Genomic DNA, 18,438 nt, shown 5'->3' with positions numbered 1-18,438 from the left:
GCTGACTGCCTAATGGCAAGCATTTAATATTCAGTAAGAGGTGGTAATGATTATTACAAAATTGATTTACAAATCAGAAGAGGATTTTTAAAATGTTGGCAGTGACATATTTTTTGCAAATATCCTCTGCAAAGACTGGCTGAAGTCACAGGAAATTCCTTTGATCACGTTATAATTTCTTTTTTCTTTTTTTTTAGATTCTATTTATTTTTTTTAGATTCTATTTATTTATTTGAGAGACAGGGAGCTCACATGAGGGAGAGAGAGCACAAGTGAGGAGGAGAGGCAGAGGGAGAGGGAGAAGCAGGCTCCCCTCTGAGCAGGGAGCCCGATGCGGGGCTCGATCCCAGGGCCCTAAGACCATGACCTGAGCGAGACGCAGACGCTGAGCTCACTGAGTCACCCAGGTAGGTGTCCCAAGAATGATCATTTCTTTGGGTACAGATGTCTTCATTCCCCCGGGGCCCTCTGTGCCCTCCGTCGTCAGCCTCCCAGTCCTCTCTAAAGGTCGGCCTAGGGTGGCAATGTTAAGAAACAACAGGTTTAACGAACAAATGATTCCTTTCGATTCTAATAGTGTATGGAGGGGGAAAAAATCAGTAATACTAATGTCTAGGAACACAAAGGGACGTTTCCCCCTCAGTTTAGCCCCCAAGCCATCATTTAACAACAGGAAATCACCCTGGTGGCCCACGCATGTTTTCTGAGAGGTTAATGCGGGGGTCTTGAAGGCAGAGGCCAGGGGAGACCCCTGTGTCCCTGAGCTCCTGGGACAACAGCTTCCTTTAAGGTGCCAGTCACACTGGGTGGTGATCATTTCCTATATATGACATTTTCCCAACCTGACTCAGAGAAGCCTGCAGTCAGGATCGCATTAGGGACAATCCCGGCCTGTGAGGCTCTCTCTGGGGTTCTCCGAAAGAGAGAGGGGGCCGTCGTCAAGACCCACGATCTAAGAAAATGCTTATGACTTTTTATCTTTAAAAAAAGAACCAAAAGCAAACCAATGAATCTTAGTATATGTGCTGCCGAAGTGAGCACGCAAAGCCATGGACCCATCTGAACCTGAGGCACCTGGTATCAAAAAGGTTTTATTAATTATAAATCCATGGCTGTTCTCCCACTGGGAAAAAATGGAAAGAGAATTTTTAAGCTGTCTAAGTATTCTTTGAGATTAGATCTAAGAAACAGCATTAGATTTTTAGATTTATATAAAATCCCTTTGCTCCTCCAGCAGCCTCTGCGAGCTGCTCCGGAGCCACCTGCGTGGAGGCCCAGGGGGCTGGAGAGCCCCACTCAGGCTGGCTGAGGTCACCGCAGAAGTGACAGGTTCTGTAAACTAGATGACAGTTTGGGTCTGGCAATTCCTGTGAGCTTTTCTTAAGAACAGTATTGCTGGGACACCTAGGTGGCTCAGGGCGTGACCCCGGGGTCCTGGGATCGAGTCCTGAATTGGACTCCCTACATGGAACCTGCTTCTCCCTCTGCCTGTGTCTCTGCCTCTCTCTCTCTCTGTGTCTCTCATGAATAAATAAATATAATCTTAAAAAAAAAAAAAAAGTATTGCTGTTCTTCAGCGTAGTTTGGTCTGCGGTGTCTCTGAGTGACCAGAGAGGTCATTGATTCCACATGGGGCTACAAGTGGTTTCTGGCCAAGCTGCTGAAATCTGGGCTTTCAGGAAAAATACACTGCAGAAAAGAAGACATCTACATTCCTGTATTTGAGACAAAGATAATTCTCATACCAGCTCTCACCTTGTGGACCTACTTTGCAGTTTCAGTTTTATTTATTTATTTTTAAAGATTTTATTTACTTATTTGAGAGACAGAGAGAGCATGAGCAGGGAGGGGAGGGAGAAGCAGGCTCCCTACCGAGCAGGGAGCCCGATGTGGGGCTCAATCCCAGGACCCTGAGACCCTGACCTGAGCCAGAGGCAGTCGCCTGGCCATCTGAGCCACCCAGGTGGCCCTGTAGTTTCGATTTTAAAGTGAAAATTCAATACCATTTAATTAATTTATGTATTTATTTTACTAATACCTTTTTAAATCTGTGTGGGAAAGACAGGTTATTCAATAAATTGTGTTGGGACAATACTGATCATTTGGAGGAAAAAGAAACATTTGCTCCCCATCTTATTTGGCCCATAAAAAAAAAAAAAGAAATTTTAAAAAGAAACAGAAAATCCAGATACATCAAAAACTTAATTGTAAAAAAAACAAAGCATGACTGCGTAGAACACTAGAATTTTGAGAAATAACTTTGGAATAAGAAAATAAAAGTCTTTCTGATGGTTTTGTGAGGTTTGCTGTTTTGTTTTTTTGTATAAGTATGTCCAAATATTCTACTACTGGACTTACTTATACTAAGAAATTATTCAGTTTATCAGAAATTAAACTTTAACTGGTGTCTTATAGTTTCATTTGCTAAATTTGGCAAATTTCTGATTACCCTGATTTGTTTTTTTTTTTTTTTTTGAAGATTTATTTGTTTATTTTAGAGAGAAAGAGAGAGTGTCTGTGCGTGTGTGCTCAAGTAGGGGGACTGGCAGAGGGAGAGGAAGAGGTGACCCCAAGCAGACTCCCCACCGAGGGGGAAGCCCACTGCCGGGCTCCGTCCCACGACCCTGAGATCATGACCTGAGCCGAAATCAAGATTCAATCACTTAACAGGCTGAGCCATCCAGGCACTCCTGATTACCCTAATTTCCGAGTAAGACATAAAATGCAGAAATTATAAGGAAAAATGGGTGATCCAACTAGAGAAATGTAAACATTTCTGTAAGCCAAAAAAAAAAACCTCCACAAAGACCCATAGCTAATATTCATATGTAAAGATGCCTGATTTCATTCAGTAATGAAGAAAAGCAAATTAAAAAATGATACCATGTTTTACCTATCAAATTAGCAAAAATTAAAAGCTGATAATATTCATTTCTGGGGTGTGTGTGGAAACAAGAACTATAAAAGTTCTGTTACCAAGTGTAACCTGGTATAACTTCTTGAATGGTTATTTATTAGTGTCTATTAAAATTTTGGATGTGTGTAACTCTTGACTAGGCAATTAAACATCTGTGAATGTACTCTTCAGATATATTCCCATTAAAAAAAAAAAAAGCAAATGGAATAGGCAGTTCTTTTCCCTGCAGGGTTAAAAAAATTTTTAAATAGGGAGCATAATTTAGGATATTTTCTTTCAGAATTTAAGAGTTTCCATTCACTATAGCAGTCATTTGTTCTACTCAAATATTCCACCTCTACCTCTTGTTTTCATTTTTCAGTTATCCTGCCAATTTATGTGGATGGATTACCATGAGAGCTGCTGGGAATATATTTATATGAAAACATTCTTCATCTGATAAATAACAGAAATCTGTTGCTCTCTAGTCTTTGAGTATAAGCCCCTATTGTGTTCTGACATTTTATTTTTTATTTATTTTTTAAAGATATTTATTATTCATGAGAGACACACAGAGAGAGGCAGAGACACAGGCAGAGGGAGAAGCAGGCTCCTTGTGGAGAACCTGATGCGGGACTCAATCGCAGGACTCTGGGATCACGTGCTGAGCCAAAGGCAGATGCTCAACTACTGAGCCACCCAGGTGCCACTAGGTCTGACGTTGTATGCAAGTGTTGTCTTTATAATAGGAGTCTTCCAAGAAACCTTCACCAAACAACTGCAATGACCTCAAGGAGAGAGAAGAGCCACCTAAAGAACAGCACAAGGCTGGACTAAGAGTCCCTCAAGGAGGTATGTAAAAGGGTGGAAGGGAGGGCCCAAAACCATGGACAAGTAAACAACAGTGACATGAAGCCACAAGCACAAGGCCAGCAAGGCAAAATCAGAACAAGAGGAGGCTGGGGAAAAATGCTGCAGACAACGAAAACAGTGATAAAAGCTGCGTTTAAATGAAGAATCAGAACAAGAAAAAAAAAGACAGGCTCCATTCTTAGGATGAATGACATGGGTGTTAACAGAGAGAACCTAGAACTAATCAAATCTCACTTTTCTCATCTCCTCCATGAAGCAAAAATACTCATATATTTAAAATATTAATTAAAAGTTATTTTATAATATATAATAAATTTATTGTTATTAAAATAAATTATGAACCAAACCAGGACAGCTGAAAGCCAGAACAGCAAGGAGACCGTAAGAGATGACATTTCTGGGGCGCCTGGGTGACTCAGTTGGTGTAAGCCTCTGGCTGTTTTGGCTCCGATCATGACCTCAGGGTCGGGAGATGGAGCCCCACGTCGGGCTCCCCAATCAGGGAGAAGTCTGCTTGAGTCTCTCTCCTTCTCCCTCTGCCCCTCCTCCTGCTCACTCATGCTCGCTTTCTCTATCTCTATCTAAAAATTAATAAATAAATCTTTTTTAAAAAGAGAGAGATGGTGCTTCTAAGAGACTTCCTCTGCTGGCTACAGGAAAACCCCAGGCAAGAGTGTTCCTCCTTCCAAAACAGGAATGACTTTCCACCTTTCCTTTTCTTATTAAAGTGGAAAGAATATGGCTCTGTGAAATTTTCATCGCATCATCATTGCTTTCTCAGGACAATGAAGTCCCCAGACGGAGACTCACGGGTCCAACACAGAGCTCTGGGTCCCCAGAGAGAACACTGGCTCTGGATTTCCATAAGACGGGGTGGGAGTTGTGACTCGCCAATGACTTTGGGCCTGTGACTTATCTCACCAAGCCTCAGCTTCCTCATTTGTAAAATGGGAAAGAAAACCCTTATTAGAAAGATCAAAGGGGAGTTTTTATGTAGAAAGCATTTTCCTATAAAACCATACACAACATGGATGGCCTCTGCGAGACAGTAAGGCACATCCATATTGGTCTCTGGCCCTGGTTTCTGACATAGGGCTCCTAAAACCCTTGAAAATCCCTAAGAGTTAAGAGCACTAGGAGCATCCTTAGTTCTAATGAGGAAACTCTAGGAAGGCACCTGGAGGGCCCCTGGATGGGGGTGGTCACCAGAAAGACCAAGCCATGATTGGAAGCTTGGATCTTAGCCCCACCACCCTCCTTCCACCTCCCACTTCTCTAGAGAGAGGCTGAAAACTGAATTAATAATCGGTCACGCCTATGTAAGAAAGCCTCCGTAAACATCCCAGGATCGCCGGGTTCAGTGAGCTAGTTTGGTGAACACATGCACACGAGGAGGGGGATGCACCCCAACTCCACAAGGACAGACGCTTCTGAGCTCAGGACCCTCCCACACCTCACCCTGTCTCTTTATCTGGCTGCTCCTTTATCATATCTTTAGGCAAACTAGTTGGTGTGTGTGTTTTTCTGGAGTTCTATGAGCCACTCTAGAAAATTAATCCAACCTGAGGAGAAAGTCATGGGGACTTCCAATCTGTAGCCTGGGGACCTGCTACTCGTACCTGGCATCTGATGTGGGGGCAGTCTTACGGGACTGAGCCCTTAACCTGTGGGATCTGACACTATCTACCCGTAGATGGTGTCTGAATTGAATTCCATTGCAGGACAGCAGGCTGGTATTGTGGAGAATCGTTTGGTGTAGGGGGAAAACCCCACGCATGCGGGGACGGGAAGGGTCCAAAGTTAAAGTGTTCTATGTGAGGGGTAAAGATGACCCTACATAGAGACCCAGTTGAGTTCTCTCACTACAGCTTCATTTCAGGTCCATATCCAAGCTTCCTAACCTTGGAAACCAGAATGTATTTGTCAACCCGCAAACATAACAACACACATAACAACACAGGACCAGATTTTTTGAAAACTTGTAGCATTTTTCAAAGTTCAGAGTTGAAGGAAAGCTCACAGCCTTACACGTAATAGTTACACTTAGACCCATCTATAAATCACTACAGGTGCGTTTTCCCTGCTGTGGTAACACATTTAGTGGCTTAAATCAATGCAAATTTCTTCCCTTACAGTCCTGGAGGTCGGAAGTCTGATTCACTGGGCTACAGTGAAGGTGCTTGGCAGGGCTGTTCCTTCTGAATGCTCTAGGAGAGAATCTGTTTCCTTGCCTCTTCCAGCTTCTAAATGTTTCCTACAGTCCTTGGTTCATGGCCCCTTCTTGACATCACTCCAACCTCTCACTTCCTTGGACACATCCATACTCCTCTGACCTCCTCCCTCTTCTAAAGAATCCTGTGGGGGCATCTGGTGACTCAGCGGTTGAGCATCTGCCTTTGTTTACTTACTCATGAGAGAGACACACACACAGAGGCAGAGACACAGGCAAAGGGAGAAGCAGGCATCATGCAGGGAGCCCGACGTGGGACTCGATCCCAGGTCTCCAGGATCAGGCCCTGGGCTAAGGCGGCGCTAAACCACTGAGCATCTGCCTTTGGCTCAGAGCGTAACCCCAGGTCCCAGGATCAAGCCCCACATCGGGCTCCCCGAAGGGAAACTGCTTCTCCCTCTGCCTGTGTCTCTGCCCCTCTCTCTGTGTCTGTCACGAATAAATAAATAAAATCATTTAAAAAAAAAAAAGAATCCTGCAATTACATTCAGGGTGTAATTTTCCATATCAAATTCCTTTACTTAATCACACCTGCAGAAGTCCTTTTTACCACATGTGGTACCATAAGGTGACACAAATCCGTGGGGATTAGGATGCACATATATCTGGAAGCTAGTATTTAGACAACTGCACTACTGTCAACTGCTAGCCTATATTATAAATAGTTCTTCACTAATGCATGTGTTCTACTCCTTGCCCTAATTAGTCCTTCAGAATTAAAGCATCAACCGAAGCATCCAAAACAAAGCATTAGATGATGATGTCTATTACCCTAACCTGAATTACAAGAAATCCGAAGAGGTACGAATTTGCGATTATTAAATAAATAAATAAATAAATAAATAAATAAATAAATAAATAAATAAATAAATAAACAAACAAACAAATAAGCCAGCCAGCCAGCCAGCCACCGAGATCAAAAGCACAGCACAAGAAATATATAGTCAAGAGTATTCTAATAGCTCTGCATGGCAACAAAAGGCAACCGTGCTGACTGTGGTGAGCATTTCATGATGCATATAGTTGTCGAATCACTACATGGGACGCCTGTAACTAATATAATGGTACATGCCAACTACACTTCAATTAAAAACAATAAATATATGCTAAAAGATATTTACTTTTTTCATTATTTTCTCAATCTTTGCCCTTTTATTATGATAAAGGCATTTACAGACAAGACACACCTGCCTAAAGATATTAACACTTCTCTTCATCTACACCATTTTCCTTCCATTGTGCCTTTGCCTACTTAGAGCCCCACCACTTCCCTCACTACGGGCTTGTCCTAACCACGTCATCATGGAACTTCCCAATTTTAATACAATATTTCATGGAAATCCTCCCTAAGAAACTGACACCTTATTTTCTATCAGATTTCCTTTCTGTCTTAGTAGTACATCTTTGCTACATCCTTTTCAGTTTTATTCATTAGCAAGTGTCCAAAGATTCTCAGTTCTTCTTTACTTAGATCTTTCAGGAAACAATGTCACTAGCAATTCTCCATCTTGATTTTTTTTTTTTCTCCATCTTGATTTTAAAGACAATCCTATGCTACGTCGTAAGTGTGACCTTCCTAGACTTTTTCTCCATCAACTATCTTCAGATCTTTTGTTTAATTCTGAATTTTAAAACCGAGGTAGAATTTCCACATGTAGAAATAGAGATAACAAGCATATAGGTTGAAGAGATCTGTGTGTCATTTTAATACCATTGATTTCTGATCCTTTTACTTCTATTTAATAAAGTTTCACAGTTTCTATTCAATCCATTTTACTATTTAAAAACTCATGCTGTTTCATAACTTGTTTTTCTCACATTTGAAGATCAATAATGTATTATTAAATTAGATTTTAGCAAGAAGTGGGAAAATTTAAGTACGGGTAGGTCACTGTGTTCCCAAAGGAAGTCTTTCAGAGCCCATTTTGCATCTCAGCAACACCTATTCCGGGAGAAACATTCTCAGAAAATGGAAATGTTGATTTATGATATTAATGCTCAAAATACTCTTCAGTTTTTCAACTCCTTATTTAGAGGAACTGATTCTTAAACATCACTAATACACATTGTAACCTAGCATGTCTGAGAATACTGTGACACAGAAGGGACTTCCTAAACAAGCCAGGGCTGGAAGAGACTAGAAACAACAGCACTGATTGAACCAGGACATCCCATATTCCCCATCACTGCTCAAAACAAAACAACAGGGCCTCTTCTTCACTTTGGGACGCCAATACCCAAAGTAGAGAAGCTCTTCTTACAGAAAGCACACACTGAAAGGATAATCAGTGAGCAAAGTAATTATGTGCTTTTTTTCCCTCAAAATCCTCAAAAACAGGGTAGAGGCTCCCCTTTGAAATTAAATAAGATGATACCCAAGGGCTTAAAAAATTGAGCCAGTGTCTTCTATGTCCATCTAATATCATGATCCTGAGATCCTACTGCTCAAACTTACTCCACTGTCTGGGAGGAAGGAAGCCATGGGTTGCACTCAGCATTGCCACTGCACATGGGGAAAGACTTCGGAAAGATCAATCCAACAACCACATTTTCTATCATTTCCCTAAGCTAACTCATGTTCTCAGCCCTTGCTCCATGCACAGAGGACACTGAAAACTAGCAGAGGATATAATCACAGATCACACACTTGCAACGTGGGTGTGAGAAACCGTTTCCAGGGAGAAATGACAAACACACTGATGCACCCAAAATATGCATATGAGCAGGGATTCCATTGGGTGTTTGTAAGGTTGGCAAGAGCTTCACAATTTGGTTCTCAAGGAAATAAGGCGGGTAAGGAATCCCCCCTCCCCAAATGTCAACGTTGTCTTCTTACCATCTGAACAATACTGGACACAGTGTGTGCAGTTGAAATCTGGCATTTAAAAGGAGGTTGGGAAACATCTTCCCCATGATTTTTGACATAAAATCAAGATGGCAGGGGTTCCTTAACTGGTAAAACATCAGTAGGGACAGAGCAATGAGGGCTCATTCACCCACCCTTGACTCAATGCAAATACCCTCACAAAGAATGGTGGTCTCAGTGGGTCGGCCCAACTCCAGGAAGCCCGGATTTTTCTGCCAATGGTTCTCACACCTAGAAGAGCTGTGCTAAACTCAAAGAGCTCAGCAAATGTTAGTGTGATGAGAAGGGAATGAAAATCCAATGCCACAGACTTTCAGTTAAGCGACTCTGGGGGAAGTAGGGCGGGGGCTGGGCGGGTAGGAAGCAAGATCTTAGACTTCATAGGAATTCTTTCAAAGGCCCACATGTATTTGTTTGAAATCATAAATGCCATAGATGTATTTGCATAAAGTCATGTGTATCTGCTTGTATTTTCACAGATTGTGCCAACTATTTCCAGAAAATTTCTGAGAGAAAGTGATCATGTTTACTACTCTTTTTGTCATCACAAAATGTCTTCTCTCCCTCTGCTTAGTTATTTTAAAATCTCTCTCCAGTCCGTCCAAACCAGCCCTGGGCACATAACTACGGTCACTGGTGGGTTTTGCTCCTTCAGCTCACCTGCCCCCCCCACCCCGGCGGTTTATCCTGCTTGAGGAGACTTCTCTCCCACATGAAGGCCTGTCCCAGACCCAGCACCCGAGCAGAGGCCCCCGGCATCTGGTGAAGCCAAAACCAAGTAGTCTGAGCAGGGGCAGAGACATTGCATCTTCCCCAAACCTCGGAAAAGGATCCTGTGTCCCATTCCACAACTTACTCCCAGGAAATCATCTGTAATGTCTGATTCTGTGAAGTCCAATTCCCTGTAACTAGATCCTCAGTGAAGAAAAATTCGCCAGTCCCCGCAGCTGATTCCCTTTTCTACCTCTGGCATTGCATGGCTCCGTAATTTTGGCAGCTCTGAAGGAGGATCCAGAAAATGTATCCTGGGTGGTGGGGAAGGGGGGTCCCATGTCTCCTTAACTATTATACAAGTTCAAAGGAGACAGGGCTGCCTCCTGCTACAACATTTCATCCTAGAAGTTTCCCAATTGTTAGGAACTCATTTTATTAAAATGTGTTATATACCAAATCATTGTCTGGTTTTTTTTTTTTTAGACAATTGGCAGAGTATATATACCTTGTTGCTGCAAGCAGGGAGATGGGACTAGGTCAGCACTTCTCCCAAGGCTGGCAATGGAGCCTTCGTCCGAACCCCTAACATGACTAGGAAGGAGTACACAAATCAGAACTTTACATTCATTTTTGTTATAATCTGTTAGGCAGTTCTCTCTCTTGGAAAAAGTGCACCGCACGTACACTGAACTACTTCCACAGAGTATATTAGTTACATTAATTGCAAAGCCCTCTTCCTGACAAACTGCTATTTGGAAAACAGAGGCTATATAGAGAAATACGTGTGAAAAAGCGGTGGCTTACGGTACCACAGAATTTTTATGACTTGAGCAATTAGGAAGATCCTAGGAGCCGACTGTAAAGTATCTCCCGGATGCATCAGTGACTTGATTTTACCCTGGTAACGGGTGATACTCAAAACTCAAGAAAAAATATGTAAACAGCCATCGGACTGTTGGACCAAATGTGAGAAACGGTTTGAAAACCACTAAAAATTATAGGCATGGGTATTCCCGGGGCAACCTGTTTTCTCTTCCTCCACGAGACTGTTGGGGGCCACTCCTTCAGCTGGGGTCTGGAAGTCATAATGGCTCAGAGCAAAGCTGAGTATGACCAAGACAGACAGGGACTGTAAGCAGGAAACAAATCCTCATTGTTAGGGCTACGGACCTCCAGGTTGTTGGCACAGCTTAGCCCAAGCTGACCTGAAAGCACAGATAAAGGCTGGCCACCCCCCCGCCTGGCTGGGTAGACGGTCACGATGTGCAAAATTAGTCCCCTCCTCATTGAAAGCACAAAGACACCCTACGAATGCCACTGAGCATCCTGAAAGACTTCCTCGGTGCCTAATGCTCTTCCCAGTGGTCATTCCACATTGCAGAACACCTACCCGTCCGTGGGCTCTCGGGCCAGCAGCAGCTCGAGGCAGGGACGGCCCACGGGACGCACTATGCACCCCACATGCTCTCTCAACACGTGGCCTTTGCTCATTGTCGAAATGCATTTCCAAATGCAGTGAACAAGGGCGCCAAGGGGGCTCCGCTGGTGGGGCATCTGCCTTTGGCTCGGTCATGGTCCCAGGGTCCTGGGATGAAGCCCAGCTTCGGGCTCCCTGCTCCACGGGGGGTCTGCTTCTCCCTCTCCCTCTGCCTGCCCCTCCCCTCATTGTGTCCTCTCTCTGTCAAATAAATAAGGAAAATCTTGGGATGCCTGGGGGGCTCAGCGGTTGAGCATCTGCCTTCAGCCCAGGGCGTGATCCCGGGGTCCCCAGATCGAGTCCCGCGTCGGGCTCCCCGTAGGGAGCCTGCTTCTCCCCCTGCCTGTGTCTCTGCCTCTCTCTGTGCCTCTTATGAATAAATAAAATCGTTAAAATCTTTTAAAAATGCAACGCACATCTGTACCAAGTAGAGGTAATGAAAGAGGAGTACTGAAGGGTGCCCGGGGAAGCAAGGAAGAGATGCCTTTTGAGCAGACATGAAAGTAGAACGCGAGTTTGGAATCCAAGCTTCTTGGGAAAGGACACAGCACGTAGGACACACGTCCTCTGGCCCCGCACCTCCTGTTACTGTGTCCCTGGCGGTACGTTTAGAGACTGTGCAGGAGCAGCGTCCCGGGTGGGGCTCAGTGCGGCCCCAGGGGCCGCCCGCCCCGACCTGGGCTGGGATCGCGGGGCGCTTGGGTCTGAGTCCTGTGCCTGCCACCCGGCAGCTGGGGGACCCCTGTGCCGCAGTCCCTCGGGGACAGAGGGAAGAGTAGACAAGCATCCCCGGAGGGCGCTGGGCGGGCTCAGGGGGGCCGGGGGCACAAGCGGCCGCGCAGCCAGGAGCAGCGAGCTGGGCCCGCAGGTGCAGCCCTCTGGGTCGGCCGGGCTGGGGTGCCTCCCGCTGGGCCGCCAGGCGTCGGTCTGGGCCCAGGCCCCCCGGGCTGTTATCAGTGAGCCAAGTGGGGCCGGCCAGCCGGGGGGGCCACAACCCCACTAGCACCTGCTGAGAAGAAGTGGCAGATGTGATGGGGGACGGGGGCAAGGTTCAGAATAGCCCGGGGAGAGTGGAAGCAGCAGGAAAAGCAGCCGTGGGCACCGAACAGGGAGGACCTGAGCCTCCTGCCCTTGACCAGGCCGCCGGCCTCCCCTCTGCTGAGTGCACGTGGGACCCACCAGCCCACTGGGCCCAATGAGAAGCCCATGGAGCTGGGGCCGCCGCCACCAGGCGCCCAGCGTGGGGTCTCGGGGGAGCGGCGGTGGCAGGAGCCCCTGCCCGCCTGATGCGACAGCCTGGGGCAGGGCTCCTGGGACACACGCGTGCCTGGCGCTCCTGACACTCCTGCGGTCACGCACCAGCACCGGGGCTTGTTCCCAGCCCTTTTCCGTTGCCCCCAAAGGAAGCCACTCCGTGTCCCCCTGCCCGGCCCCACCTGCCGTCCCTGCAGAGGCGCCCCTCTCCCACGTAGGTCACTGGCAGCTGGCAGCATTGGGCCAGGGTGGGCTGCCGCAGGGACAGGCGCCCCGGGTCACCGCATCGTTCCCGAGAACGCGGGAAGCTTCGCTCTGGGCGGGAGGGAACGGTTCGCTGTCTCCAGTCTGGGACACCCGGGGCCACGGCCCGAGATCACACAGCCGGTCCCCCAGACGGCTCTGGTTAGCACAGTGTTCCACTCTGTGCCTACAGTCACCGATGTGTCCTGTGTGATCACCGACTTCTGCACTGTTACCTACGTGTCCTGCGCTGTCACCTACATGTCCTACGTGGTCACCTAGTGTCCTGCATTGTCACCTACATGTCCTGCAAGGTCACCTATGTGTCCTGCACAGTCACCGACTTGTCCTGTGCTGTCACTTACATGTCCTGCACGGTCACTGACATGTCCTACAGTCACTGACTTGTCCTGAGCAGTCACTGACTTGTCCTGCGCTGTCACCTACATGTCCTGCGAGGTCACCTACGTGTCCTGCGCAGTCACCGACTTGTCCTGCACGGCTACCGACTTGTCCTGCAGTCACTGACTTGTCCTGTGTGGTCACCTACATGTCCTATGTGGTCACTTACTTGTCCTGCACAGTCACCTACTTGTCTCTCCCAATCCACCCCAACCAAAGCTTTGTTTGGTGGCTGCAGCCACGATCTTAAAGGAAAAGCAACCTAATAGCACCCAATTCTTAGCTTTTATTGCCACATGATAAAAGCTGTTACAAGACTAATCTGAATAACCAGAAGGAAGCAAGCCCTCAGGTTTATATCAGAAGCTAATGTGCAGCTGTTCGGAGGTCAGATCTTGAAAAACCACCACAGGGAACTCCACACATACTCCGTGGCACACGTGGAGAAGCCGCAGCGGTCACTACTCTTTTTTTTTTTTTTTTTTTTTTTTTTAAATAAAAGTACACATTTTGAGACTACAGAGAGCTAGCAGTTCTGATGTAATCTCCCCTAATATGTAACCAGACACAAATGTGTATGTCAATTTGGGTAAGATTTGGGTAAGATTCCAGATTCACGGTTTTATTCTTTAAGACTCAAGATATATCACTGGATTCAACGTCTTAACAGAAGGTCAGTATGTTCTTTTAAAATTTTACTACAGAACCAGTCTTTTCTTTAGTGACACCTTATAAGAAATATTTTTCAGTCAATAGAAACCAAAAGTAAAAAGCTCTATTAGAAACTGCATTTCCTATCAAGCCTAATATCAACACTCAATAAAATTTTCCTATGGGGTTTGTTCAATACACCCATTCCTATCTTTATATACACATTTTTCCCCAAGAGGAAAATGTATCCCAAGGGGTCTGCTGGCAAAGACGAGGCTTTTTCTTTAGTCATTTGTCCTATAAAAAACCAGAGGAAAACTTAGAAACCAACAAAACAACTAAATTCATCATATGAATATATCAAAAGAAATCTGGTTTTAGGCCTTCGTGAGTCAAAATCAAATGCAAAGATACAGTGAAAGTCAACTACACCGACCGGTTGTTCTCTGCTGTATCAGTTGTAAATGTGCCGCAAAGGTAAGCACGTAAGCAGGTAAGTGGTGTCGATCTCACATAATGAGAAACCCAGGGCTCCGCAGGCCGGGGAGAGGGCAGCTGGTCAACGATGGTGCTGGGCGGCTGGCTCTTTCCATCTTTGTGCTCTACTCTTTTCAACGTAGGGATGGCCTTCCTCATGCGTGTCGCCTCAAAGCTGCCCAGTGGTTTCTGCGTTCCTGGCATTAAGCCACACCTCTCTGTGTTTCTCCCAGAACAGCGGGGTGGGAACAGGAGGCAGGGTGGTACTTGCACCAGGAAAGCAGCAGCTTTCCCAGAGGCCCCCTCACCCCTATTGATGTTGTCTCCAATACACTCACCCAGGACAGAAAGCTGCAATCATCCAGTTCTATCCTCTTCTTACCCTGCCCCGTCATGCATTATGCACGTCTATGAGTTGGTGGATTCCACTTCCTTACGTCTCATGTCCACTCCCTCCCTTCCTTCCTCCACTAATTCTGCCTCTGTCCAAGCTCCTTTCATCCCTTGTCTGGTCTGGTGCAAAAGTCTGTCCTCTGCACAGCCACCAGACTGGTCTTTCTAAAACACTGATGTGACTGTCAATCTTCCACCACACATAAAGTCTAAGACACTCAGCACGGCATAGGAGCACAAGTACTATATTATCTGGTTCAACCTCTTCAGGTTCATCGACACTTTCCCCTAAATGCACTTTCCAAGCCTATTAAGCTCCTTACATTCGCTCCTGTTGCCTGTGACACTACACATCTTAATGCTTTTGGACATGGTATCATTTCCCCTGAAATCCCTTTCTCTGGCCTTCATTTGTCTGGAAAAGTCCTACTCACTCTAAAATTCAACCCAAACGCTTCCTCTACATCTAAATCTTTATCTATCACTATCGTTATAGAACCTACCATAATGCAGTCAAATTATTTATTTATATAAATGTCTTTCACGCTAGTTAAAGAGTTCCTTGCACACAGAGACAAAGTCTTATCATCTTATGATCTTTGACCACCGCTCTCTGGTACGTCACAAGGGATTACCAAATGACTGTGAAATAACTGAAAGACTAAGTTACTGAAATGGTGGTAATTTCAGGGATGAAGTCTAGGACATAGAAAAAGGTAAAACCAAGACAGAAGAGTGATGAGCTATTCTGTAGCAGGAAGGCCTTTGTAGCCCCTAAAATGACAGAAGAGTGATGAGCTATTCTGTAGCAGGAAGGCCTTTGTAGCCCCTAAAATGACACCGTTTCTTTCTAGAAGAGAAAGTAAATATTCACATAAGTGAATTTTCCAAACAACTGAAGTTTAGCCTTTTAAGTTGAATAAAAAAATAACAAAAGTGCTAAAATGTTATTGGTAAGAAAATCCTTCCAAAAACGCATTACACATTCCCTTACCTTTTAAGGAGAGCACATTCAACCAAATTTAACCTTTTTGGATGACTCAGTGTCATCATTATGAAACTCAATTATTGTTGAGGTAAGAAGACTGTCTGCTCCCCCATTAAATGGCTCTAGACTGTTAACCACTTAGTTCTTTGTTAATTTTCTTTCTCTTTCACCATTTGGGTTTTATCTAGCATCCTACGCTGCTGTAATTGTACAAGTCTTCACAATCAGAGGATCACAAAACCATAAAATTCAAGGGCTTAAGGGAATCTTAGAAATCATTTAATCTATCAGTCTATCAAATTTTAGAGATAAGAATATTAAGCCCCAAGTGAGTGAGTGCTCCTTTTCTAATTGGTTGCTTTCAATCTTCTATTTTAATGGCTTTCAAACTGTGTTCTACAAAGCACTCTACTCAATTTCAGGTCAGGCCATAATGTTCATCTTCCTCTAAAATGCTAAGGGTAAATTAAATTTTAAAAGATTTACTATAGGACAAACATACTTTGAATGAACTTAAACATCAGGATGTGTCCAGAGAATCATTCTATTTAACAGTAGAATCTCTTCCCCTTAGCTATTCTGTGTTTGTGTTCTATTTTGCTTTACTCATTAATAAAACACTTATTGCTTATGTATATTCAACACCTCACTCAGCCTCATCAAGTGAAAAACCAGACTATTCACTCAATAGTTGTTTCCATCATCGTTAGAAATTCGCAGGACAAGGAAAGAAATATACACTTACTAAGTACTCACTGTTGTGCAGATAGGACCCATACCCCACCCCCACACAAAATAAAATGAATACTGCTATCCTCACTTCATAGAGGAGGAAACCAAGATCAAAAAGTTGCACAATTCGGGGTGCCTGGGTATTTCAGTCGGCTAAGTGTCTGCCTTCAGGTCAGGTCATGATCTCAGGGTCCTGGGATCAAGCCCTGCATCCTGCATCACATGACATCGGGCTCCCTGCTGAGCAGGGAGCCTGCTTCTTCCTCTCCCTCTGCCCCTCCCCACTGTTCTCATGTACTCTCCCTCAAATAAATAGAATCTTAAAAACAATTTTTTTTTAAAGTTGCCCATTTCACCCAAGGTCACGCAGTTAACAACTGGTAGAAGAGAAATAGACACTCAGGTGCCTGATGTTAGATGCTTCATCGCTGCCCTAATGGAATTAATAATCTATAAAGGGAGAAGGGTATATTTTCAACTGACTCTATAATTGTGTGAGAAAAGCCACCATAGCAGCGTGGAAACACACAGAAGGGGAAGTAATTATGTGCAAAAAGTTAAGAGAAGGTCACACGGTGACATTTGAGGAAAACCTAATTTATAGCAGTAAAAATAATGAACCAGACATTTTTAACAGGAAATACTATGGGGTAGGCCCATGGCATCTGCTCGGTAACCTCACAAGAACCTTGTTACTTCCCCCTTCTGCAAAGGAAACTGAGGCACAGGTGGGGTCAAAGTGACACACGCTAGAAAGGCGCTATTTCCAGGGCTCGTCCCATAAGCAGGGCCCCATAGAAGTGGAGAGAAGTGAAGGTGTCCCCAGATGAGAGAAGAGGACAGGGACCGAGGCACAGGCCGCAGGGTGCATGGGATACCAGGAGTTGTCGGGGGTCACCGGAACAGTCCAACAGCCCTGCAAAGAGACCTTCCCAGCAGGCAGTGTCACCACTGCAAAACCGACACAGCCATCCCCGGCGGAGGAGCCTAAGAGACACCTGCACAGGTGGCTGTCCGCTTTCCCCCGTGTCACCCTGGCCTCGGAGGCCTCACGCACAGCTCCCCTCCCCCGCCTTTGCGCTCCGACCCCCCCTCGCTTCAGAACCTGTACACCTGCTCTGTCTCGTTCTGAAGGTCGACGGCGCTAAGCCTTGGCCACCGCGTGGTCTCCGCCGGAGCGCCGGAGCTCCCAGGCCTGCGAGGCCACCTTCGGGCAGGGCCGCCACGGGGCCTTCTCCGCGGGGAGCCAGCCACCTCCCGGGGCGGCCTTCTGGATCCTTAGCCCCGCCGATGCCTGCAGCGTGGCGCCCCCTCGCCGCCGCCGCCAGTGTGCTTCCCCGTGACCTGCGCAAGGTCCGGGCTGGAGCCAGAGCCGGGCTGGAGCTGGACCTGGAGACGGAGCCGGGGCTGGGGCCGGGGCCGGGGCCGGGGCCGGAGCCGGAGCCAGAGCTGGAACCGGGTGTGGAGCTGGAGCTGGAGTCGGGGCCAGGGCTGGGGCTGGAGCTGGAGCTGGAGCCGAGGCTGGGGCTGGAGCCGCGGCTGGGGCTGGAACCACAGCTGGAGCCGGGGCTGGAGCCGGAGCCGGAGCCGGGGCTGGACGGCCTGGTCTTCACCCCCATGCACAACTAGAAGGCGGAAGAATGCACCCGCGGGCAGGAGCAAGGGCCCGGGCTGAAAGAGCAGCTAAGCTCCCTTCCACGACCCGATGGGAAACCGCGAGGGCCGGGGCCGGAGGAGGGGCCTCGTCGGCGGGGCGGGTGCGCACGCGCGCCTGCTTGGAGGCCCAGGTACCAGGAAGCGGTTAGGCACCGCACTCGGCTCTCCGTAGAAGGAAAAGTTCGAGAAGTAGACGCCGTCGCCCGTCCCAGCCCTCGGGTGCAGATGCAAGGGAGCAGCGAGCGGGCGGCTTCCGAGGACGCGCGTGCTCCCCGCGCGGGGAAGCCAGCCCCGTGGCGTCGGGCCCGGGCCTGCAGACACGTCTCCGGGCGCGCTCGGTGCGAGGCCGTGAGCAGGGCTGCGCAGGGGCAGGCCCGGGAAAGGCCGAGAGAAAACGTGTGCCGGCGGGGTGAAGGCGGTAAAACCGGGGTGCGGCGCAGATGCACACGCTGCAGGGAGACTGGGAGCCCCAACGCGCGGGGAGCGGGGCGCTGAGAGGTTAGCGGGAAGGCGACGGACGCAAGCGGCCGCGCGGGTCCCTGGGCGCCTCGGCGGGAGCTCCCTCCCTGCGCGCGGGAAGCGGGGC

General features: G+C 47.0%; 1 protein-coding gene across 2 annotated transcripts in view; it reads right to left on the bottom strand.

Annotated features, from left to right (window-relative positions):
- KCNMB4 (potassium calcium-activated channel subfamily M regulatory beta subunit 4) overlaps positions 1-18,438 on the bottom strand; it is a 59,519-nt gene that overhangs the window by 9,810 nt on the left and 31,271 nt on the right. Inside the window, exon 1 of one of the 2 annotated variants that reach the window (XM_038550007.1) lies at positions 17,302-18,390. The exons of the other annotated variant lie outside the window; for it this stretch is intronic. Coding sequence (XP_038405935.1) covers positions 17,302-17,815 — 514 coding nt within the window. The 5' untranslated portion in view covers positions 17,816-18,390. Of the gene's footprint in view, positions 1-17,301; positions 18,391-18,438 lie in introns of those variants that run through there. 2 annotated transcript variants of the gene reach the window in all.

Source organism: Canis lupus, chromosome 10, assembly GCF_011100685.1.
Source record: "Canis lupus familiaris isolate Mischka breed German Shepherd chromosome 10, alternate assembly UU_Cfam_GSD_1.0, whole genome shotgun sequence".
Classification (NCBI taxonomy): Eukaryota; Metazoa; Chordata; class Mammalia; order Carnivora; family Canidae; genus Canis; species Canis lupus.
Note: the sequence above shows the minus strand (reverse complement) of the source record. Positions and strands in the feature narration are given on the sequence as shown.